At 49.3% G+C, this 25546-nt stretch overlaps 1 protein-coding gene across 1 annotated transcript in view; it reads right to left on the bottom strand.

Annotated features, from left to right (window-relative positions):
• The window catches only part of SHANK3 (SH3 and multiple ankyrin repeat domains 3), a 150637-nt gene that overhangs the window by 88828 nt on the left and 36263 nt on the right, over positions 1–25546 (bottom strand). Inside the window, 9 exon segments of the mRNA XM_063155767.1 lie at positions 3207–3561; positions 9968–10034; positions 11223–11300; positions 13247–13363; positions 15283–15450; positions 16395–16546; positions 18931–19039; positions 22893–22964; positions 24796–24999. Coding sequence (XP_063011837.1) covers positions 3207–3561; positions 9968–10034; positions 11223–11300; positions 13247–13363; positions 15283–15450; positions 16395–16546; positions 18931–19039; positions 22893–22964; positions 24796–24999 — 1322 coding nt within the window.

Raw genomic sequence — 25546 nt, forward strand, 5'->3', positions numbered from 1 at the left:
AGGGGTGGGATTTGACTCCAAACACCACCTGGACACCTGGAATTGTTCCTGGACAAATCCAAACCTCTGGATTCCACCAGGAAATGCCCATGGAGGAATTCCCACAGTTCATTTCATTCCCTAAATCCAGCAGCAGCAGGAAAAAAATCCCAGGAATTGCTGGGAATTCCTGGTGTTCCCTTGGCTGATGGCAGAGAGGGAAAACTTCCCCACGGATGTGGAAATTCCAAGGTGCTGAAATCTGGGATAGGCAGGGAGATTTTGGGAAGATCCCACCTGGAAAGGAGCAGCAGGAATGAAAGAAGGATTTTGGGATGAGCCTGGCCGGACACATCGGGAATGTTGAGGAGGGATTAAAGCATTCCAAGAATTATTTTGGAAACTCTGGTTGTGTGTCCAGGAGAGCGGGAAAAAAACTGGGAATAAGGAAAACTGGAGGAATTCAGACACCGAATTCCCTTGGGGAAAAAAAAAAACCAAAAAACACCTGGAGCAAACAAAGCCTGGATGGAAGAAATGTGGGATCATCAAGGGGAATTGCAGTGGATCCGTGGCAAAAGGAGCTGATCCCAAAAATCCCAGCTGTTCCCGGATCCAGGGGATGATTCCCTGCTCCAAAGCCTCCCTTCCCAAAATGGGAATATCCAGGATGCACCGAGAGCTGAGCAGGAAAACCAGGATGGATCCCAGGTCCAGAGGGCTCCAAACACTGGGAATGAGGGTGGGATGAACGTAAGGAATGAAACACCCGGAGGGATGATCCCAGCACGAGGAGCTGGGTGGGGAACTCGTGGTGTTGGAGTGGGACTGGGAAGAGCGCGGAGGCTCCGGAGGCTCCGGCACGTGGGGAATGAGTCAGAGTCACGGCCAGGAGGGAGGGAGGGAGAGAGGGAGGAGGGATCCAGCTAAAACCTGGAAAAAACCTGGAAAAAACACATGGAAAAGTTCTGCTGGCCCAGCCCCGCTGCTCCTGGGAATGGCTGAGGGATCCCCTGGAATTCTGGGAGCAGCTCTGGAGCAGGAAAAGAGAAGGGAAAGAGATGGGAAAGGGGCCGGAAAACCTCCCTAGGAATAAAAAACTGGGACAACACTAAATATTCCTGATATTCCCTGGAAAACTTGCCCCAGAATGCATTTTTCTCCGGGATTTATCAGGAAAATGTGAGAGGACTCCGGTAATTATGCATATCCCTTGCCGTGAAGCGAAGGAGTTTTTGTTGGGATTTAAAACTTAAAGGGTTTTTTCCCAACTTGAACTGTTCAGATTGCAAATCTGGGAATTTATCCTGCCCCAGCTCCATGGAATGAATTCAGTGACCCCTCTATCCTTGGAAAATCCTGGAAATAACAGAGCAAAATGCTCTTTCCTAGAGATATTTTCCCTGCAAAAGGTTGGGAATCACAGAGCCAGGTCCAGGAATGCTCAGGAAGTTTGGACAAGGAGTTGAGCAGAGTTGCTCCAGGGTATTTTGGGATTATGGATTTTAAAATCCCACACTATTTTTGACCTCCCAATGCCTCCATATCCCACTCTGGATCTGCCTCCAACATATCCTAAATTCCCAAGCTTCCCAAATTCCAAGGCCAGGTTGGAGCAACCTGGGTTAGTGGGAGGTGTCCCTGCCTTGGAATGGGGTGGAATTGGATCAGATCTTTAGGATCCTTTCTATTCCAGGATTCCAGAATTCCAACAGAATCCTCTGAATCCAAATCCGGACCCTGCGGTCACCACAAGGATACCCCAAAATCCCCGGACACATCAGGGACCAGTGACCATTCCCAATCCCAGGCAAACCAACATTCCCATGGGACACGGCTGGCAGGGATGGGGAGCGGCGGGGTAATGCCAGATCCAATCCCAATCCCACCAGAACCACCGGATGCCATACCCACAATACCCATGTAATCCACCATATCCATGAAATCCACGATATCCATGAATCCATTATATCCATGGTATCCATGATTCAAGCATGGAATGGCAGGAAAACCCAGAGAAAAACTCAGGGAACAATGGAATCCAAGTATGGGACAGAGGGAAAACCCCAGGAAGAACCAAATTTGACACTGGGATGGATGGAGGGAAAAACCTAGGGAAAATCCAGGGAAAAACTGTATCTGACCTCAGAATAGCCGGAAAAACCCATGGAAAACCCAATAAAGCCACCATAACCCCACTCCTCATCGGAATGATTAACCTTTCCCACTCTTCCCATCCCACATCCCCCTAGTCCATGGGATCGCATTCCCAGCTCTAATTCCTTCTACATCCCCAAATCCATGGGATCCATTTCCAGCTCAAACTCTTTCCACACCCTCCAATCCACGGGATCATATTCCCAGCTCTAATCCCTCCCCCATTCCCCCAGTCTATGGGATCCTTTCCCAGCTCTAATTCCTTTCACATCCTAATCCAATCCAATCCAATCCAATCCAATCCAATCCAATCCAATCCAATCCAAGGGACTGCATTCCTAACTTCATCTAACTCCTCCCACACCGCCCAATCCATGGGATCCATTCCCAGCTCTAATTCTTTCCACACCCCCTCAAAGCACTGGGATTGCATTCTTAACTCCATCTAATTCCTTTCACACTCTCCCAATCCACGGCATCCCATTTCCAGCTTCAACTCCTCCTACACCCAATCCATGGCATCCCATTCCCATCACTAACCCCTCCCACGTCCCCCAATCCACAGGATCCATTCCCATCACTAAATCCTCCCACATCCCAACCCAATCCACAGGATACATTCCCATCTCTAGCTCCTCCCACATTCCAACTCAAACCCTGGGATCTCATTCTTAACTTCACCTAATTCCTTTCACATTCTCCCAATCCATGGAATCCCATTCCCATCACTAACCCCTCCCACACCCCCCAATCCATGGGATCCATTCCCAGTTCTAATTCTTTCCACACCGCCTCAATCCATGGGATCGCATTCTTAACTCCATCTAATTCCTTTCACACTGTCCCAATCCACAGCATCCCATTCCCATCACTAACACGTCCCACATTCCAACCCAATATTCCACGGCATCCCATCTGCAGCTTCAATTCCTCCCACACCCAATCCATGGGATCCCATTCCCATCACTAACACGTCCCACGTTCCAACCCAATATATGGGATCCTATTCCCACCTCTCACCCCTCCCACGCCCCATCCCACTCCCTGGGATGCCATTCCCGATCCCATACCTGGCTTTCCCGCGGCTGCTCCGGCGCAGTGAGGGCACCTCGGCCTCCCTCTCCTCCTGCACGCGCTGCAGCGAGGGCGAGCGGCTGTGGGCGCTGCGGGCGCTGCCCGAGCTGGCCAGGCTCCCGTCCCCGCCCGCCATTCCCGGGCCTGCGATTCCAGCGGCCGCTTCCTGCATCTGGACCAGGAGCTGGGGCGGGAGGCTCCGCAGGGACGGCACCGGCGAGTACGAGGCGCGGCTCTCGGCCTTCAGGTTGTTGTCGCTGGCCGAGCGCTGCAGGACGCGCGGCGACGCCAACCCGCCCGAGCCGAGGAGCCGGCGGCGCTTGGTGTAGCTGGGAGTTTCTCGGAAAGGCACTGGGAACGAAACATGGGAATGCGGGGTTAGGTGTTGGGAGGTGTGGGAAGAGATGTAGGAGGGTGGAGGGTGTGGAGTTGGGTTTTGGGAAGAAGGTTGGGAGTTTCTCAGAAAGGCAATGGCGATAAAAAATGGGAATGTGGGATTAGGTGGGAATCTAAACCCAAAAAAGATGGGAATATGGGATTAGGTGTTGGAAGTGCGGTTGTATGAAAAGATGGAAGATAGTGGAGGAGAAGGTTGGGAATGGGTGTGGAGTTGGGTTTTGGGAAGAAGGTTGTGAGTTTCTCGGGAAGGCACTGGGAGTGAAAAACAGAAGGATGGGATTAAGTGGGAGTCTCAGGCTGAAAAAAATGGGAATATGGGATTAGGTGGGGAATCTAAGGACTAAAAAAAAATGGGAATATGGGATGAGGTGTTGGGAATGCAGTTGTGGGAAGAGATGGAAGAGGGTGGGCGAGAAGGTTGGGAATGGGTGTGGAGTTGGGTTGGGAAGAAGGTTGGGAGTTTCTCAGAAAGGCACTGGGAATGAAAAATGGGAATGTGGGATTAGGTGGAAATCTCGGGCCCAAAAAATGGGAATAAGGGATTAGGTGTTGGGAGTTGTGGGAAAAGATTGAACAGGGTGGAGGAGGTGTGGCACTCAGGAGAAGAAAGTTGGGAATGGGTGTGGAGTTGGGTTGGGAAGAAGTTTGGAAGTTTCTCAGAAAGGTACGGGGATTAAAAAATGGGAATATGGGATTAGGTGGGAATCTAAACGCCAAAAAAATGGGAATATGGGATTAGGTGGGAATCTAAACGCCAAAAAAATGGGAATACAGGGTTAGGTCTTGGGAATGTGGCTGTGGGAAAAGTAGGAAGAGAGTGGAGAAGGTTGAGAATTCCCATGGGAATTCCTGTGGAGCTGGCTTGGGAAGAAGAGAATGGTCTCCTCCTGCTCCCAGTTCCTCTCCCAACACTGGAAATCCATGGGATCCAGCCATGGATCAGCACTGGGAAAGGTTTGGAAGTGGCATCTCAAGAAGCTCTGATGGACCAAGCCAGGACCAGTGGAATTCCCAACAATCCAGATCCAGCTGCCACTGGGATTGACACTTGTGCAAATCCCAGCTGCTCCTCCTATCCCAAGTCCTTATTCCATAGCTCCAGGGATGTGCCAAGAGAAAGATGGGAAAATCCAACACATGGAATAAATCACCAATGACTCCCTGCCCTGAATTCCTTCCCAATCCTTGGGAACACCGGGAAAAAGTGACCTCCCAGATCCACCTGGAAGTGCAAACTTCAGCTCCACCGAGGGACTGGGAGTGGAATCTCCATCCTGGAAGGATTTCAATGGAATTTGGAGACATGGATCAGTGGTGGCCTTGGAAGTGCTGGGAATTCTTGGATTCAATGTCTTAAAGGACTTTTCCAGCCTAAACAATTCCATGATCCATAAAACAGATCCAGATGTTCCGGAAAGGGATGAAGTTCAGCTGGGGGGCCCCTGCACTCCAAACTTCCAGGAAAATGGGATTTTCCAATATTTTGTTCAATGAGCTCATTCCAATCCCAAAGTTTAACATCCCTAAAATTTGTCCGGCGCCTGTGACAAAATCCAGCGGGAAATCCGGAATCGGCCACATCCAGCCCATTCCTGGTGCCAAAACATCAGGAAAAACATGGATTGCTCCTGCTCTGAGCCAGAACAGGGGACAAGGAGCAGGGAATTCCTTGCCCTCTGGATCTGGGATATTCCCAGAGCCGCCGCTCCAAGGCCACCGCTCCCATGGCAGAGGTGAATCCTGAGGATGCTCCGAGGCCACCAGGAGAAGGAAAATCCTGGGATTGGGAAGGAGCAGCCCAGGCTGAGCATGGCCATGCTCGGAATATTTTGCTGAGGAATATTTGAGGTTCAAAGTCCGAGGATTTCAGGCTCCTGGAACTCTTCCCGTTGCCGTGGCAACGCCCGGCGTTCGTTCTCCGATGAGTTCCAACCTCGGCTGTGGGAATTTCTCCCGGCGTCAGCGGCGCTTCCCGGATCCTGTCGGCACCTTCTGCCCTCAGCGCCCACAGCCGGCCATTCCCAACGGGAAAACTGGACAAAATTATGGAATTTCGGAGCCAGAGGGGTTGGAAAAGCCCTCCAAGGCCATCAACCTCAACGACTGCAAGGTCACCACAGATCCGTGTCCCCAAGTGCCACCAGCAAGGAGGGATGTCCAGCCAAGGCCATCCCAATGGGAAAGCTGGACCAAAACTATGGAATTTCGGAGCCAGAGGGGTTGGAAAAGCCGTGCCAGACAATGAAATCCAACCACTGCAAGGCCAACAGTGATCCGTGTCCCCAGGGAAGGATGGATGTCCCACCAAAGCCATCCCAATGGCAAAGCTGGACAAAACAATGGAATTTCAGGGCCATACCCCATGGATAAGTCAGACTAAAATGATGGAATTTCGGAGCCAAAGGGGTTGGAAAAGCCCTCCCAGACAATGAAATCCAATGACTGCAAAGCCACCACTGATCTGTGTCCCCAAGTGTCACCAGAAGAGGGAGGTCCCACCAAGGCCGGGTGTCACCCGGGCATGGGACACATCTCCAGGAGATGTTTCATTTTGGACTCCATCATTCCTTACAGAAAATCCCTGGAAAAAATCCAGGAAGTGAAAGTCCTGTCTGAAGAACTTCCCAAGAGGAAGCGGCTTCAAGCTGTGCCAGGCAGGGTTGGGATTGGATTTTTGGGATCGTTTTTCCATGGGAAGGATGGTCAGGCCTTGGCAGGGGCTGCCCAGGGAGCTTTGGAGTTGCCATCCCTGGAGGTGTTCAAGGAATTCCTGGAATTCCACTCAGAACTCTGGTGGGGATTTGGCCCAACTTGGACTCAGTGACCTTGGAATTCTTTCCCAACCTCAGTGGTCCCAGGATTCTGGAATTCCAAACTGGCTGGGTGAGCACAATGATGATGATGATGAAGAACCACTGAGTGTGAATTCCAAGAGCTGGAATCAGGACATTCCCAAACTCCTGCCAGATTCCCAGTTCTTTGGAAGTTTTCCTCATCCCACCCCCCTGAATCCACAGTTCCCAATGGGAAAAGCCAGGAAGGGAGAGGTGACGATGAAGATGAAAAAACTCCAAGTCCAAACTCCAGGATCCAGAATCAGGACATTCCCACACTCCTGCCAGATTCTCAGTTCTAGGGAATACTTCCTCATCCCATCCCCCTCAATCCACATTTCCCAGTGGGAAAAGGAACAGAAAGGGAGGGAAAGGGAGAGATTATGGTGATGGTGATGATGATGGTGATGAAGGATCACCAATCCTGCATTCCAGGATCCAGAATCAGGACATTCCCAGATTTCCAGTTCTGTGGAATATTTCTTCATCCCACCCTCTGGAATCTGCAATTCCCAATGGGAAAAACAGGGAAGGGAGAGATGATGGGGGTGGTGATGACGATGGTGATGAAGAAGAACCACCAAGTCCAAACTCCAGGATCCAGGACCAGGACATTCCCAGATTTCCAGTTCTATGGAATATTTCCTCATCCCACCCTCCGGAATTCACAATTCCCAGTGGGAAAATCCTGGGAAGGAGATGACAAAGGAACAAAACCCAGAGCAATTCCCACAATGAGCTCCGGATATTCCTTCCCACACCTTTCCCAGACTTTATTCCAGGTCTGTTTACAGAGTTTCTCCCGGCACAACGAATCCCGTCCGTTACCATGACAGCGCCGCTCGGAGCAGCCCGATCCCTGTTTTCCAAAGGAAAACACGGATCCCTGTTTTCCAAAGGGGCCTGGATGCTCCCCGAGGGGAGCGGGACACACCCAAAGCTCCCTGAGGAATTCTCAGCCTGGAGATGCTCCAGAGGCTCCCGAAAATTCCTGGCAGCTGGAGGAAGGGAAGCGCAATCAACGCTCCGAGGTTTGTTTGGATTCGCTGCTTCCACGGTAATAAATATTCATGGAAAAGCACGAGGAGTGCAAATGTCTGCTCGCTTCCAGGCCACGGTTCCATTTTAATCCTGGAAAATTCCAGAGGGAAGTGGGGAAGGAGCCTGGAATGGCCCAGAGGGGAAAAGGGAAAAAGTGTTTCCCAAGCTGGAGAATTCCCTCATTTCCAACACTAGACAATTCCCAGGGCATTTTCCAAACTGGAGAATTCCCACAGTACATCCCAGACTGGAAAACTCCCACAGCGCTTTCCAACCTGCAGAATTTCCAGGGCATGCCCCAGACCAGAAAATCCCCATGGAATGTTCCAAACTGGAGAATTCCCACAACATTTTCTGGAATGGAAAATGCCCATGGCATTTTCCAAACTCGAGCATTCCCAAGTCCTCCCACAAACTGGAGAATTCTCAGGGTACTTTCCAGACTGGAGAATTCCCAAATAATTTCCCAAACTGGAGAATTCCCAGGACAAGAGGGAACAGGAAGTTCCAGCCCTGCCGACCACTCCAGATCCCAAGGAATATGTGGATGAGCCCGGAATTCTCCTGGGAAGTTCCCACCCTTTCTCCCTCTGCACTGGGATCACCAAATCCCACCTCAACCCAGCCCAGCTTCCCACTGGGAATTACACAGGAAAACCCCTCCACGAGCATCATTCCAACCCCAATCCCACCAAATTCCTTCCTTATTCCCATAAAACCCTGGGAAAAGGACACCAGCAGGAGCTGTTCCCTGCTCCGACAAAATTCCTCAGCTCCTGTTGAACTTCCAAACCCCAATTTCCAAACCAAATTTTTCCAAACTCAATTCTTCCAAATCCCTATTCCCAAACCTCAATTCCCAAACCCAAATTCCAACCCCAATTCCCAAACCCTGATTTCCAAACCCCAATTCCCAAACCAAATTCCCAAACCCCAGTTACCAAACTGCAATTTTTCCAAATCCCAATTTCCAATCCCAATTTCCAAACCCCAATTTTTCCAAATTCCAAGTTCCAACCCCAATTTCCAAACCAAATTTTTCCAAACCCCAATTTCCAAACCCCAGTTTTTCCAAATTCCAATTTTCAAACTCTGACTTCCAACCCCAATTTCCAAATCTCGATTTCCAAACCCCATTTTTCCAAACCCCAATTTTCAAATCCTAACTTTTCCAAATCCCAGTTTCCAAACCCAATTTCCAAACCCTGGGAAGCTCCCGGCCGTGGGCGTGACCATCTGGACCTGCTGCTCAGGTTGGAATTAGTTTGGAATTCTTCCCTGACCTAATTTTTATCTGGAGCTGATTCCCAGACTTTCCATTGCTCCTGACAGCTTTCCGTGCTACTTTTCCTGCTTTTTTATTTTCCAAGGAAAATCACAGAGATGCTCAGTACCAGGTGCAGATCCCAAGGGGAATTTAGGCCGGACCTTTGGAGGTCATTTGTTCCCAAACTTTTTTCTTGGATTAATTCCATGACCTTGCTGGCAAAGGAATTCTCAGGCTCTTCCCAAAATCCTTCCCGACTTTTCTATCCCACCCCCAATTCCCAGTTCTGGCTATCAGGAATAGGGAGCTGAGAAAAAAAATAATGGGGGAAAAGATTTTTGGGATTGAGCCAAGCTCAATTCCTGCTGCGAATTCCAGAAGAACTGATCCCTGTTTTCCTTCATTTCAGTGTTTTCATGAAATTCCAGGAATTTGGGTGGGAAAGGACCTTGAATCCCATCCAATCCACCCCTTCCCACAATCCCAGGCTGCTCCAACCCTGGACATTCCAGGGACCCAGGGGCAGCCACAGGGAATTTTCTGGGAATTCTGTGTCAGTCCCTCCCAGGCAGGAGTTTTTCCCTGAATTTTTTTTCCAGCTGCTGATCCCATGGCTCCATTCCTTTGTGCTGGGAATTCCCACTGCTCCCTCCATCGGCAGCTCTGCATCCGTAAATTCCTCAGGATAATCCATGGAAATGCAACAAGTGTGGATTTTATTCCTGATCCAAACCCACTTTTCCATAGAATTTCTCCCATGGGGACATGGGAAGGATGGGAAAGGTGACCCAAAGGACTAAAATTCCCAAAATATTCCTTAAAAAAGCAAATCCAACCAGAACAACACCCACTGTGCTCCTATTCCCAGAGGATTTTCCCTCCTTGCCCAAAATCCCAGGATGCTGGGAATGAAATCCCTCGGGGATGCAAAAAGAGAGGAAAAATTAGGATTTTACAGCAGAGAAAATCCAGGATAATTCCAGAGCTTGGGACTGTCAGCCAAGCTGGAAAAACAGCCTGAATCCCATGGGAATCTCTCAGACACTTCCAAGATCCAAAGTGGCAGCAGCTTCCATGGATGCAACACTGGAAAAATCCATGGACGCAACACCAGGAAAATCCATTAATCCCCCCCTACCAGTCCATCACTGGGATCCACAGGAAAGGAAAAACAAAAAAAGGGAAAACCAGGAAAACCAGGAAAAATCCAACTCACCAACATCGGACTCTTTGTGGGTTTTGATGATTTCCGCCAGCTCAAAATTCCCTGCAATGATGGCCACCTGGAAAAGAGCCGGAAAAGCGGGATGAGCAGCTCCGGAGCTTCCATATGGATGGGAACAGCTGCTTTCCGTGGGGGAAGCCAAGGATTCTTCTGCCTCGGATCATCCGGGAATTCCGAGGCGCCAACGCCTTCCCACGACAGTGGCCGGAGAGGGTTTGGGTGGCCCTGACTTGGGGACAATCCCTGTCCCCTGGAATTCCCAGATTCCAGGCAGAAATTAATCCCAAATCCTGGAATGCTCCCAGGGTGTTTGGTTTGGATCCTGGGTAAAATTGTGGAATTTGGAAGAGGTTTGGGATCAGCCAGTCCAGCTGGATGTGTCACTGACCGTGTCCCCAAGGGCCACATCAAAATGATTTGGGGACATTTCCAAGGATTAGGAATGCCCTGGGCAGTCTGATCCTGATGGGAGGGGACTTCCCAGCAGCCAAATTCCCAAATCTCCAAATTCTCAGATCCCCAAATCCTAAAGTCCTCGATCCCCCAAATTCCCAAATCCCCAAATCCTGAAGTCCTCAAGTCTCCATGTCCCCAAATCCCAAGTCTCAAAATTCCCTAATCCTTGATTCCCCAAATCCTCAAATTCCCAAGTCCCCAGATCCCCAATTCTCCAAATCCCCAAATTCCCAAATCTCCAGATCCTCAGGTCCCCAAAACCCCAGGTCCTCGAGTCCCCAAATTCCCAAGTCCCCAAATCCTGAAGTCCTCAAATCCCCAAGTCCTCAATTCTCAAAGTCCCTAAATCCTCAAATCTCCAAATCCCAAAGTCCCCAAATCCCTAATTCTCCAAATCCCTGATTCCTCTTTTCCCCAAATCCCTAAACCTCCAAATCCCTAAATCCTCAAATCCCCAAACACTCAAATCCCTAAATCCCCAAATCCTCCAAGCATTCCGCTCCTTTTCCTAGGATTCTGCTCCTTTTCCCAGGATTCCCCTCCATCCCAAACATTCCATCCCAAAAAACATCAACTTCCCCTTCCCACTTCCATATCCCACAAAACCCCCACATTCCCATCCTGTTTCCGGAATTCCATGCGCTTTTCCCTCCCTCCTGCCCCAGCACTGAATGCTCATCCCAAATCCTGCCCCAGTGGGACAAATCCCACCTGGAAAAATCCCAGGATATGTGACAAAATTCCCAGGAACATCGGGAAGCTCTGTGGGATTCCTGGGAGTTCTGCTCACCTGGAACGCCGTCTGGCTGTTGTAATTCCGGATTTCCTTGCTGGCGCCTCGGAAGAGGAGAACCCTGGCACAGCTTTCCTGGGGGGAAAAAAAAAAAAAAACAAACAGGGAAAACAGGAATTAGACCAGGATTGGGAGCAACAGAGCCAGGAAATTCTTCAGGAAGAAGGAGGATGAGCATTCCCTAAGGATTTGGTATTCCTGGCCCTAAAGGGAGCAAGTTATGGAATCACAGAATTCCAGCACAGATTGGGTCAGAAGGGATCTTTGGGAACACCCAGATCCAAATTCCATGGATTCTGCCTGTTTTCCAAGGATTCCTCTCCTTTTCCAAGGATTCTTCTCCTTCTCCAAGGATTCTCCTCCTTTTTCAAGGATTCTCCCCCTTCTCCAAGGATTTTCCTCCTTTTCCAAGGATTCTGTCCCAGCAAAACATTTTGGGAATGGGATGGATTAAACCATGGAATGTTCTCTTGGGACATCCCAAATCAGGCTGGGGCTCCAAGGAGGAACAGCCTCATCCAAGGGCAGGGATGGATTCCACCTCTGGATTTGGGAATGGAGATCGAGGAGGGTCCAGGGGTGGTGTCACCTCCCCCATGATGTCCCCTGTCCCCAAATCCCACAGATTCAACCCTGAACCCAAACTCTGGAGCTATGAGGAGAAACAGCCTCAAACATCTTAATCCGAAGACAGGAATGGATTCCATCCTCTGGATTTGGGAATGGTGAGCCAGGAGTTTGCTCTTGGTGTCCCGTGCTGGTGCCACCTCCCCTGCGGTGTCCCCTGTCCCCAAATCCAATAGATTCAACCCTGGGACCCAAACCCAGGAGCTCTGAGGAGGAACAGCTTCATCCCAGGACAGGGATGGATTCTACCCTCTGGATTTGGGCATGGTGAGATCCAGGAGCATCCACGGCTGGTGCCACCTCCCCTGTGGTGTCACTGTCCCCAAATCCCACAGATTCCACCATGGGATGTTCTCCTGTGGAACCCAAAATCAGGGGTTCCAAGGAGGAACAGCCTCATCCTGGGACAGGGATGGATTCCACCTCTACATTTGGGAGTGGTGAGATCCAGGGTGGTGCTGTGCTGGTGTCACCTCCCTCACAATGTCCCCTTGTCCCCAAATCCCCTGGATTCAACCCTGGGACCCAAACTCTGTAGTTCTAAGGAGAAACAACCTCAAACTGCTTTATCCAGAGACAGGGAATATATTCCACCCTCTGGATTTGGGAATGGTGAGATCCAGGAGCATGCTGGGATGGTGCCACCTCCCTTGTGGTGTCCCCTGTCCCCAAATCCCACAGATTCCACCACAGGATGTTCTTCTGCGGAATCCAAAATCAGGGGCTCCAAGGAGAAACAGCCTCATCCCAGGACAGGGATAGATTCCACCCTCTGGATTTGGGAATGGTGAGATCCAGGAGTGTCTGGGGGTGGTGCCACCTGTCCCCAAATCCCACAGATTCAACTCTGGGACCCAAACCCTGGAGCTCCTGTGGAACGCAAAATCAGAGGCTCCAAGAAGAACAGTTTCATCCAAGGCCAGCAATGGATTCCATCTCTAGATCTGGGAGTGGTGAGATCCAGGGTGGTGGTGTCACCTCCCTCACAATGTCCCTGTGCTGGTGTCACCTCCCTCACAATGTCCCCTTGTCCCCAAATCCCCTGGATTCAACCCTGGGACCCAAACTCTGTAGTTCTAAGGAGAAACAACCTCAAACTGCTTTATCCAGAGACTGGGAATGGATTCCACCCTCTGGATTTGGGAATGGTGAGATCCAGGAGCATGCTGGGATGGTGCCAACTCCCTTGTAGTGTCCCCTGTCCCCAAATCCCACAGATTCCACCACGGGATGTTCTCCTGCGGAACCCAAAATCGGGGGCTCCAAGGAGAAACAGCCTCATCGTCGGACAGGGATAGATTCCACCCTCTGGATTTGGGAATGGTGAGATCCAGGAGCGTCCCGGGCTGGTGCCACCTCCCCTGTGATGTCCCCTGTCCCCGTCCCCATCCCACCTGGTTGTAGAGGGCGCAGATGTGCAGGGCGGTGTTTCCTGAGGCGTTCTGCGCCGTCATGTCGGCTCCGTAGAACAGGAGGTGCTCCAGGTGCTGCACGTGCCCGTAGCGACAGGCCTGCTCCGGAAAACACGGAAAAGCGGGAATCAGGGAGCGGCGGCAGCCAGAGGGATCCTCCCCCCAAAAAAATCCTCCGCTGGATTCAGTCAGGGAATCGTCCGTTCTGTGGGAATGGGTGCGGCTGCTCACAGCTCCACCTGGACACCCGTGGAATAAGTCAGCTCTGGATCAACGGGAAAAGTTTGGATCACCCCAGATCCGGAGGCTCCTCCAACTGGGTGGTGGCTCGGGATGAACTCAGCACCCCGAATCTCTGGAAAATTGGGATGCTCTCCTTTGGATGTCCATCCCAGGATTCAGGGATCAGCCAAGGAGGATGGAGGCAGAAGGGAGGGTTGGATTTGTAAATTGGGATCACAGGACACATCCCTGGATTTCCTATCCCCAGCTGGGTGTTGTCGGAGATATTCCAGTGGGATCCCATCCCTCCTTCTCCCAAAGGATTGGGAAGCACAAAGCTTGGGATTCCTGACTCCCGATCCAAGTGTTTCTCCAAGTCCCCTTAGAGAAAGGGGGTTCCACGTGGAAAACAGCGATAGGCACAACTGGGATTTGGATCCGGGATCCCAAAGTGTTCTCCTTGGAGCCAGCCATCCTTTGGGAAGGTCCCAAACACAGGGAGAGGCCAGAAAATCTGGGATGGAGGCAGAGCAGCCATCAATCCCAGAGATGGGACAACCCCACCCATGGACAGCATTCCCAGAGTCCAGCCCTCAACTCCAGGAATAGAATGATCCCTTCCATGGGTACCAGGATGGCATTCCCATCCCTGTTGTCCCTGTTCCACCTGGTGGATCTCCATCCATGGCACTGGGAGAACATTCCCAGAATCCAGTCCTCAATCCCAGCAATGGAAACACCCCATCCATGTTCTCCCCAGAAGAATATTCCCATGGTTGAATCCCATCCCTGTGGAACCTGTCCCTCCTGGTGGATTCCATGCCACCAAGTGGATCTCCATCCATTGGCACCAGGAGAACATTCCTAGAATCCAATCCCTAACCCCAGGGATGGAACCACCCCATCTGTGAGTACCAGGAGAACATTCCCATGGCTGGATCCCACCCCCATGGATCCTGTCACACCTGGTGAATCTCCATCCATTGGCACCAGGAGAACATTCCAGCAGCCCAAACCTAAACCTCAGCCATGGAATGATCCCATCCATGAGCACCAGGATAACATTCCCATGGCTGTATCCTGTCCCTTGTGGACCCCATCCCCTCGCGGATCCCATCCCTGTGGATCCTGTCACACCTGGTGGATCTCCATCCATGGCACCAGGACAACATACCAGCAGCCCAAACCTAAACCTCAGGCATGGAATGATCCCATCCAGGAGCACTGGGAGAACATTCCCGTGGCCGGATTCCATTCCCATGGATCTCCTTTCACCTGGTGGATCTCTATCCATGGGCACCAGGAGAACATTCCCACAGTCCAGCCCTCAATCCTGGGAATGGAACCATCCCATCCATGGGTACTAGGAGAATATTCCCATGGCTGGATCCCATTCCTGCAGATCCCATCCCACCTGGTGGATCTCCATCCATTGGCACCAGGAGAACATTCCTGCAGCCCAAACCTAAGCCTCAGGCATGGAATGATCCCATCCATGAGCACCAGGAGAACATTCCCGTGTCCATATCCCGTCCCTGCGGATCCCATCCCTGTGGATCCTGTCGCACCTGGTGAATCTCCATCCATTGGCACCAGGAGAACATTCCCGTGTCCGTATCCCGTCCCTGCGGATCCCATCCCTGTGGATCCTGTCGCACCTGGCAGATCTCCATCCATGGCACCAGGAGAACATTCCCATAGTCCAGCCCTCAACCCCAGGGATGGAACCACCCCATCCATGAGCACCGGGAGAACATTCCCGTGGTCGGATCCCGTCCCCGCGGATCCCGTGGCACCTGGTGTATCTCCTGCCAGCCGTTCTCGTCCACGCAGCCCAGGCGGGCGTAGTCGTGCAGCAGCAGCTCGCAGCAGTAGGGGTCCCCCCCCACCATGGCACTGTGGTACAGCGGCGTCAGCCCCCGGCTGTCCTTGTAATCCGGGGACGCTCCCAGATCCAGCAGCGTCTGCCCGGGAGACAGGGAACGGCCCCGTGGGAACGGGAACGGTCCCTTGGGAACAGGGAACATCCCCTTGGGAATGGGAACGGTCCCTTGGGAATGGGAAACGGTCCCTTGGGAACAGGGAATATCCCCTTGGAAATGGGGAACAGCTCCTTGGGAAACAGGGAATGGTCCCTTGGGAATGGGAACATCCCATTGGGAATGGGAAACGGTCCCTTGGGAATGGGATCATCCCATTGCGAATGGGAAATGGTCCCTTGGGAATGGGAAATGGCCCCTTGGGAAACAGGGAACGGCCCCTTGGGAATGGGGAATGGTCCCTTGGGAAATGGGGAATGCTCCCGTGGAAAAAGGGAATGGTAACGTGTGAATGGGAACATCCACTTGGGAACAGGAACACAGCCTTGGGAATGGGGAACAGTCCCAGGGAAGCAGGGGATGGTCCCTTGGGAAGGGGGAATGATCCCTTGGGAAGGGGGAATGGTCCCTTTGGGAAGGGCTGGGATGAGGGAATCGCTTCATGTCCGTGGGGAATTGGCTGGGGAGAGGGCTGGAGGGAAATGGGGGAAAGGAGGGAGGGGGGAAAGGAGGGAGGGAGGGAAGAAAGGAGACAAGAAAAGGAGGGGTGAAAAAGGAGGGAAAAAAAGGAGGGGGAAAAGGAGGGGGGAAAAAGGAGGGAAAAAAGGAGGGAAAATCTGGGAAGGGGAGAGGAAAAGGGAGGGAAAGAGCAGAAGGAGGGAGGGGCAGAGGAGTAAAGGAAAATCTGCGAAAGGAGATGGAGGGAGAGAAGTAGAGAGGGAAGGAGGGATGGAGGGGAAGGGGAAAAGGGGAAAAGGGGAAAAGGGGAAAAGGGGAAAAGGGGAAAAGGGGAAAAGGGGAAAAGGGGAAAAGGGGAAGGAAAAGGGAAAGGGAAAGGTGGAATGCAGATGGAAAGCCCCGGCACTGACCAGCAGGGCCGCGTGATTCCGACACCTCACGGCTTTGTGCAGCGCCGTCATTCCCTCGCGGGTGCGGAAGTCCAGGTGGGCTCCGCCGTTCCGGAGCGCCTTGATCATCTCGGCGCTGAGCTCCAGCTGCGCCGCCGCCGTCAGCGGGCACTCTGGGAATGAGGGACATCCATGGAATGCCCAGCACATCCACGGGAAGGTCTCCCCATGGGATCCACTGGAATGTGGATCTCACTTCCAGCTGGAAGTGCCCACCGAGATCTCCTTGGGGTTTGGGATCGGATCCATTGGAATGGGAATGGGGGTCAAATTTGGGAGCTGCTCCCTCCCAGGTATTCCCAAGGATCTCCTGAGCAGCGGGAGTGGGAATTGGATGGAAAATTCCAGGATTAGGCAACAACAGCAGAGCAGCCAAAATATCTCGGGAATGGGATGTGGGAAACCATGGGTTCTTCTTGGCCCCTTGGGAATTCCCAGATCTGGTGCTACCAGTGGAAAAATCCTCATCCTGGGAAAAGGGGTGGATTCCAATCAGGAGAAGCATCTGGATTCTCCCAGCTTTCCCTGAGGCTGCTGCCACGAATCCCACAGATCCTGCTGGGAATCCCAAGAATTCCAGGATTCCCTCATTCCCTTGGGATGCAGATGGGATTCCCAGAGGAGAGTGGGAATTGAAACATTTAAGGAATTGCACAGGATTGGGTCTGGAAACCCTATGGATACAAAAGGGAGAAGGAAAGGCTGGAATTCCGTGTCCATGGCCAGTTTGTCCCGGCAGGAAATCATGGAGAAAGGGCCTGGAATTAATGAGGGAATTCAGGAATGCCCGGGATCCAGATTGGAAAGGGGTCAGGCCTTGGCAGGGGCTGCCCAGGGAGCTTTGGAGTGCCCATCCCTGGAGGTGTCCAAGGAATTCATGGAGGTGGCACTCAGGGCTCTGGTGGGGATCGGGCCCAGCTTGCACTTGGTACCTTGGAATTCTTTCCCAAACTCAATAATTCCATGATTTGGAGAAGGGACACTCCAAGGTCATCTCATCCCTATCCCTGGGATCATTCCCATCCCATTACAAGGACAGGGACAATGCCACCACCCCAGGCTGCTCCAGCCTGGCCTTGGGCACTGCCAGGGATCAGGGGCAGCCCCAGCTGCTCTGGCAATGCCAGCCCAGGCAGGAATTCCTCATTGCCAAGATGCCACCCATGGCTGCCCTCTGGCAGTGGGAGCCATTCCCTGGGTGCTGTCCCTGCAGGCCTTGTCCCCAGTCCCTCTGCAGCTCTGCTGGAGCCCCTGGAATGTGCTGGGAGCTCTCCCTGGAGCCTTCCCCTCTCCAGGAGAACATTCCCAGTTTTCCAAGCCTGGCTCCACGTCCCTTTCCCTCCCCCATTCCCAATTCCCGCAGCAATTTTTCCCCCACATCATTTCGGGGATTTTGAATCCTCCTTTGTAATTCCAACGTTTCCCTGGGCTCCTCTCCCTCTCCCGCTGTCCCTCATTAAATATCCCTCGTTAAACATCCAAGGATTTTGTCTTCCCTCTTTTCTCCGGCAAAACCATCCCTGGGGTTTGGCTTTCATTCCAGAACAACGGAAACTTATCCCGGATCCGGGGCTTTTTTCATTCCCACTTTTTCAATGTCCCCACAGGTAGCAACTGTGAATTTTTTTGGCTTTTTCATCCCTTTCAAATCCCGGGAATCTTTCCTGGAATATCTTCAATATCTTCCCAGCAACTGCAAAATGGGAACAGCCTCAAACGGGGCTGGAATTGCTCCCCAAGGTGGATTTTCCTGTATTTTTCCATCCAAGAAGAGCTTGGAAAATGGGAATAAATCCTCGGCACAGCTTAAAACCTTTCCCAAAATCCATTGAAATGAAGATTCCCAAAGTTTGGAATCCATGGGATCAGCTCAGGGTGTCCCAGGAAGCTCAGGGGATTTTATGGCTCTTTCCAGTTATTCCCAGAGCATTTGTGGGATTAAATCCTGTAGAAAACCATCTTTCCAAGCAGGATTTTCCAGTTTTCCATGCGGAGATTTTAATGGGATCCCCAAGGATCCACTCCTAAAATTCCAACAGGAGAAGTGCTGGCTCATTCCCAGCTCATTCCCACCCTGCTCTTCCAGCATCCAGCCCAGACTTCCTGGGAAATGCACAGGAAGCCAACCAACATTCCCAAAAAACCCCAAAGCTCCCAATCCAGGAATTTCTGAGAGATTCCCATCCATTCATCCAACAGTGGGTGGGATAGGAAATGGAAATGGGAAGGGGAAAATATTCCAAGAGGAGAAATGTGGGATCGCATCCCAGTGAACCCCAAAAGGGATTGGGAAGGGAAGAGCTATTCCTAAGGAATGCCACATTGCTAAAATCCCCTGAAAAGCAGGAATTGCACCATAAAACCCCAAAAAACAACTGGGATAGAGCGGGAAAAATTCCAGAGGAAAGCCTGGAGGAATTCTGGGAAGGAATTGGGAATGTTGAGCTGATTCCTTCTGGGAAGAACTCCGGAATCCCGAGGAAAACGTGGAACTGACCTCCGGTGTCGGGATCATGGAAGTTGGGATCCAGCCCCTTTTCCAGCAGCCGGCAAACCTTCTCCGAGTTCAGCATCTGCACGTATTCCATGAATTTCTTCAGGTTCGCCTGGATTTGGGAAAAACCGCAGCGTTAACATCCTGAAATTCCGGGAAAAGCCACCGGGGAAACATCCCCATCTCAAAAATCCAAGGAAAATCGGGATAACAGGATGGAATTCTGTCAGGATGGGACAGAAATCCACGTGGAAATGTCGGGAACTGAGGGGAAAATTTGGGGAAAGCTCCAAGGAAATGGAGAAGGTGAAGCCGGATTTTACATCCAAGGAAAAAATTTCAATTCCAACATTTCCCACCTTAATTCCATACGGGAAAATGATCATTTTTAGGAGGAATGAATCCCAGAAATGCCGTGTTTCCTTGTTTATTTGGATGATTTCCAGTTGGAAAGTTGGGAAAGAACCTTGGAAATGCCAAGTGGGATGAGGACAAGGTTTGGAAGGGAATCTGGGAATTCTGGAATGGTTTGGGTGGGATGAGAGCTGAAATCCCATCCCATTCCAAGGGCATGGACTTCTCCCACCATCCCAGGTTATTCCAACAATTCCAGGGATGAGGCAGCTGAAGATTCCTTGGAATTGCCGGATCATCGCATGGGAATCCAGGCTCCCAGTGCCTCCCCTCTATCCCAAATTTTGGGATCAGAATTTTGTTCCTTCAAGCCAGAATTCCCAAAGATTCACCTCGAATTCCCAAATCATTGGGATTTTTCCTATTTTTTGTCTGGCTGGATGAAGCCATTATTAAATTCCCAGATTCCAGGAATTGCAGAGGCAGGAATAGCTCCGGTGGGAAAGTCCCAGCTCCCACATTCCCAGATTTCCAGACTTTTCACTGGAGGATTTTTTTGGGAGCTTATTGCGATCTGGGAAAAGTCCTGGAAAATCCCAAGAGCTGGAATTCAGGCCGGCCGTGCCCTTGGAGCCGGGAGAGGCCGAAGCAAATCCATGGATCCGCCTCCCGCTGCCAGGCAGCAGCAAATGGATTCATTGATCCCACAGAAACGGGGAATTATGGATTTGCTGCCGCGCCGGGACAACGCGGAGCCTCTGGAATTGTGCATCTCCTCCCAGTGGGAATCTCCAGGGCCACGGCACCGGGAATCCTGGAATGGTTTGGGTGGGAAGGAACCTCAGATCCCATCCTGATCCTGTCCCATTCCAAGGGCAGGGACTCCAGGAAGGGTCTCCCTTCCCTTTTCCATCCCCAGCTTCCATAAAAATCCCTCAGAACGGATTCTGAGCTTCCCTGATCCCAAAATCCTGGAATGGTTTGGGTGGGAAGAGACTTTCAACCCCATCCCATTCCAATCCCACCATCCCAGGCTGATCCAACCTTTCCTTGGATATTCCAGGGATGCAGGGGCAGCCCCAGCTGCTCTGGCAATTCCAGCCCAGCCAGGAATTCCTTCCCAAAATCCCACCCCAATCTCTCTTTTCCAAGGAATCCTGTCCATCCCTTTGAATCCCAGAAAATCCAACATTTCCCTGCCCGAGGAACCGGACAGAGCCACAAATCCCAGGAAAGCCCCACCCCGGGACACAGAGGCAGCGCCTCTACTTTTCCAAGGAAAACCTCAATATTAAACACATGGAAGAGCAGGAATTCCCAGAAACTGAAGCAGGAATTCCCTGGATTTGAAGGATAAACCCCCACCCCTCCAGAAGCTGAGGCAGGAATTCCCAGAAACTGAAGCCAAAATTCTCAGGAACCGAAACAGAAATTCCCAGGATTTGAAGCAGAGACCCACAGAAACCACAGCAGGAATTTCCCAAAAAACTGAAGCAGGAATTCTCAAAAAAACCAAAGCAAGAATTCTCAGAAATTGAAGGAAAAAATTCCCAGAAACTGAAGCAGAATTCCCCCAAAAACCAAAGCAGGAACTCCCAGAAACCAAAGCCAGAATTCCCCAAAAATTGAAGGAAGAATTCCCCAAAAACCAAAGCAGGAATTCCCAGGAGCTGAAACAGAATTCCCCAGAATCTGAAGCAGAAATTCCCTGAATTTGAAGGAGAAATTCCCAGAAACTGAAACTGGAATTCCATAGGAATTGAAACCAGAATTCCCCAGCACCCAAACCTCACGGAATCTCCATGCTGAATTCCAGCTGTTCCCTGGATGACCCCATTCCGGGAATGATCCCTGCCCATTATCCCAATATTCCCAGGGAATCTCCGTGCTGAATTCCAGCTGTTCCCTGGATGACCCCATTCCGGGAATGATTCCTGCCCATTATCCCAATATTCCCAGGGAATCTCCGTGCTGAATTCCAGCCCCATTCCCAGCTCAGGGGACAATCCCCAGCTCCAGGAATGATCCCTGCCTGTTATCCCGATGTTCCCGTGGAATCCCTGTGCTGAATTCCAGCCCCATTCCCAGCTCAGGGAATGATCCCTGCCCGTTATCCCAATATTCCCAAGAAAACTCTGCGCTGAATTCCAGCCATTCCCTGGATGACCCCATTCCGGGAATGATCCCTGCCCATTATCCCAATATTCTCAGGGAATCTCCGTGCTGAATTCCAGCCCCATTCCCAGCTCCAGGAACGATCCCTGCCTGTTATCCTGATGTTCCCATGGAATCCCCGTGCTGAATTCCAGCCGTTCCCTGGATGACCCCATTCTGGGAATGACCCCTGCCCGTTATCCCGATATTCCCCGGATCCGGTACCGTTCCCGAGGCTCTCCGGGTGTCCCGGTGTCCCCGTGCCAGCCAGGATCCCATCCCTGCTCCCGCTCCCTCTGGATCCAGCTCTAATCCCAGCCTTTTTTCCCGGGAGCTGCTCCAATCCCAGCTTTTCCCGGGAAAGGTCGATCCGTGCCCGCTGCGCCGGCGTCGCTCCAACGGGCACGGAATGAGGATGGATTGGCCGGAATTGTCCCTTTGGCTCCCACCCGGCATCCCCAAATATCCAAGGGACTGGAAAAGGCCAAGGAATGCCACAAAACCTCACAGGTTCTGGAAAGGCAGCAGCCCAAGGAAAAGGGAAATGGGAAAAAGGGGGGGAAAAAAGCCAAAAAGGGGGGAAAAGGGCAAAAAAGGGCAAAAAAGAGAAAAAAGGAGAAAAAAAGAGAAAAAAGAGAGAAAAAAGAGAGAAAAAAGAGGAAAAAAGAGAGAAAAAAGAGAAAAAAGAGAAAAAAGAGAAAAAGAGAAAAAAAAAGAGAAAAGAGAGAAAAAAAAAAGAAAAAAAAAAAGAGAAAAGAAAGAGAAAAAAAGAGAAAAAAAAAAAGAGGAAAAAGAGGGAAAAAAAAGAGAAAAAAAAAGGAGGAAAAAAGGAGGAAAAAAAGGAGGAAAAAAAAGGAGGAAAAAAGGAGGGAAAAAAGGAGGAAAAAAAGGAGGGAAAAGGGAGAAAAGGGAAGGCTCTTTCCCAAAATTCCACAGGCTTGGGACAAGTAGCCAAAGGAAAAGAGAAAAAGGAGGAGGAAGATGAATCCGTGATCCCGGATTTCATCACCCCACCAACGCTCTTCCTGCTCAATCCCACCCCATGGAATAAAATCTGAGGAAATCTCCCCAGCTGCTCCTATTCCGGTTTTGGCAGCAGGAATGCTGGGACTCCTTAGGATATCTCGGAATGCCGAGGCCGGAGGGATTTCCCAGGATTTCCCAGGTGAATTCCGTGGGAATTTTGGGCTCACCACCACTGTAGGGATTTCCCAGGATTTCCCAGGTGAATTCCAGGGGAATTTTGGGCTCACCACCACTGCAGGGATTTCCCAGGATTTCCCAGGTGAATTCCATGGGAATTTTGGGCTCACCACCGCTCCCACTCCGGTTTTGGTGCTGCTTTAATTTCAGGTTTGGATTCCTTGGGACATCCCGGAATTCCAGGGGTTTCCCGGGGGGTCTCCCGGGGTTTTTCCATGGGAATTCCACGGGAATTCCGAGGGATCGGGGCTCACCTTGGTGTGCAGCTTGGCGAACTGCTTGTCGTCCAACAGGGGCTGCGAATACACGCGGCGCTTGTAGCGGAACTGCCGAGATAAGAGATAAGAGATTAATATCTTCTGATAGATAAGAGATAAATAAGAGATTGATAAGAGATAACAGATAACAGTTAAATAAATATAAGAGTTAAGAGATAAAAAGATAAGTGATGAGAGATAAGAGATGAGTAAATATGAGATAAAAGTAAAGACAAGAGAAAACAGACATGCAAATGTAAGAGGGAAAGATAGGAGACAAGAGATAAGAGATAAGCACAGACAAAAGAGGAGAGATAAAATGTGAGAGATAAAATAATATTAGATAAGGGATGAGAGATAAAAGGAGATGAGAGATAGAGGAATATGAGATAAAGATCATGGATAAGAGATAAGAGGGAAAGATAAGATATAAACAGAGATAAGAGAGTTGATATAAGATATAAGAGATAAATGAATTTGAGATAAAGAGGAGAGAGAAGAGATAAGAGACATACCAAGAAAAGAGACAACAGATAAACAGAGATAAGAGATTTGATGTAAATTTATTTAACTTGATATGAGATAATACATAAAAGAAAATATAAGATAAAGATAAGAGATAAGGGGCATACAAAGATAATAGATAGTTAAATGGAGATAAGAGATAAGATATAAAGATATGAAGCTTAAAATAAGAGATCACGAATAAATGGAGATAAGATGTGATAAACAGAGATAAAAGAGGAGAGATAAGAGATAACAGATAAATGAATATGCGATAAGGGAGAAGAGATAAATTAATATAAATGATAAAGATAAGAGAGAAGAGATAAGAAACATACAAAGATAAGAAATAAATGGAGATAAGTGATAATCAGTGATAAAATAAACAGAGATAAGAGATAAATAAAGATGATATAAAGATAAGAGACAAGAGAGACAAATGAATGTGAGGTAAAGGATAAGAGATAAATGAATATAAATGATAGACAAGAGAGGAGAGAAGAGACATACAAAGATAAGAGATATATATAACCAAATGTAAAAATATATAATAACAGAAAATTAAACAAAACTAAATGCAGATAAAACAAAACAAAATAAAATAAAAAATTTAAAGTAAAACAAAATAAAATAACATCAAATTAAATTAAAACAAAATAAAATTAAAAAAACAAAATAAAACAATACAATAAAACAAAACAAAATAAATAAAGGAAAGTGAAATGAACTAGAGCAAAAATAAAATAAGACAAACTAAAGCAGAACAATATAAACCAAAATGAAATTGAATAAAACAAAATAAAATATTTTAAATAGTAAAGTAACAAAAAACGAAAATAAAATAAGACTAAATAAATCAAAACAATATAAAACCATGTCAAATAAAATAAAACAAAATAAAATATTTTGAAATGTAAAATAAAATAAAATGAAATGAAACAAAATAAAATAAAACAAAATAACAAAACAAAACAAAATAAAATAACATAGCATAAAATCATATAGCATAAAATAAAATATTTTGAAATGTAAAATAAAATGAAATTAAGCAAAATAAAATGAAAGTAAAAAAAATGAATAAAATAAAATAAATATAATAACAAGAAATTAAATAAAAATAAAATAAACAAAACAAATGAATAAAATAAAATAAAATAACATCAAATTAAGTTAAGATAAACAAAATAAATGAATAAAATAAAATAAAGCTAAATAAAATAAAGCTAAATAACATAAAATAAAATAACATATAACAAAATAAAATAAAATAACTAAAACAAAATAACAAAATAAAATAACATAGCATAGCAAAATAAATTAAAATAAAATAAAATAAAATAAATACAATCTAAATTAAACAAATCCCCCAGCCCCCAGCCCCCGTCCGCGCTGTCACCTCCAGGTAGGGCACGGGCGTGTCGGGGTTCAGGGGGTATTCCCGCAGCAGCCGCTCCTCGTCCAGGAATTTCCCGGCGCGGCCGTTGAAGGCGGGCTGGAAGAGGCCGTAGTTGAGCACATCCTTGAGGCTGTGGTTGAGCGTGCACAGGATCCGCTGCTTGGACACCCACACCGGCACGTCGGGGTTCAGCCGCAGACACTTCTGGGGACGGCACGGAACGGCACGGAACGCCGCGTCAGCGCGGGGAGACGCCGGGAATGGGACGGGGTGTTCATCGGGAACATTGGGGAAAGAGGGGGGGAAAGGGGCGGTGGGGTTTGGAGAGGGCAGGGCTATAGGAAATGAGGAATTCCCAAGGTTTTATGGATAAATTATTTCTTAAAAACCAAAAATTTGGATGTTCCCGCTGTGAATTCCAAAGGGAAACAGGGAGAAAAAGGGAATTCACCAGGTTCTCCAGGGAATGGGGGAATGAGGGAGTTGGGGTTTGGAGAGGGCAGGGCTATAGGAAATGAGGAATTCCCAAGGTTTTATGGATAAATTATTAAAAGACCCCAAAAAATTGGGTGTTCCCACTGTGAATTCCAAAGGGAAATCCATAGGGAAACAGAAGGAGAAAACGGGAATCCACCAGGTTCTCCAGGGAATGGGGGAATGAGGGAGTTGGGGTTTGGAGAGGGCAGAGCTATGGGAAATGGAGAATTCCCAAGGTTTTATGGATAAATTATTTCTTAAAAACCAAAAAAAT

The sequence above is a fragment of the Melospiza melodia genome, chromosome 4 (genome assembly GCF_035770615.1).
Source record: "Melospiza melodia melodia isolate bMelMel2 chromosome 4, bMelMel2.pri, whole genome shotgun sequence".
Lineage (NCBI taxonomy): Eukaryota > Metazoa > Chordata > Aves > Passeriformes > Passerellidae > Melospiza > Melospiza melodia.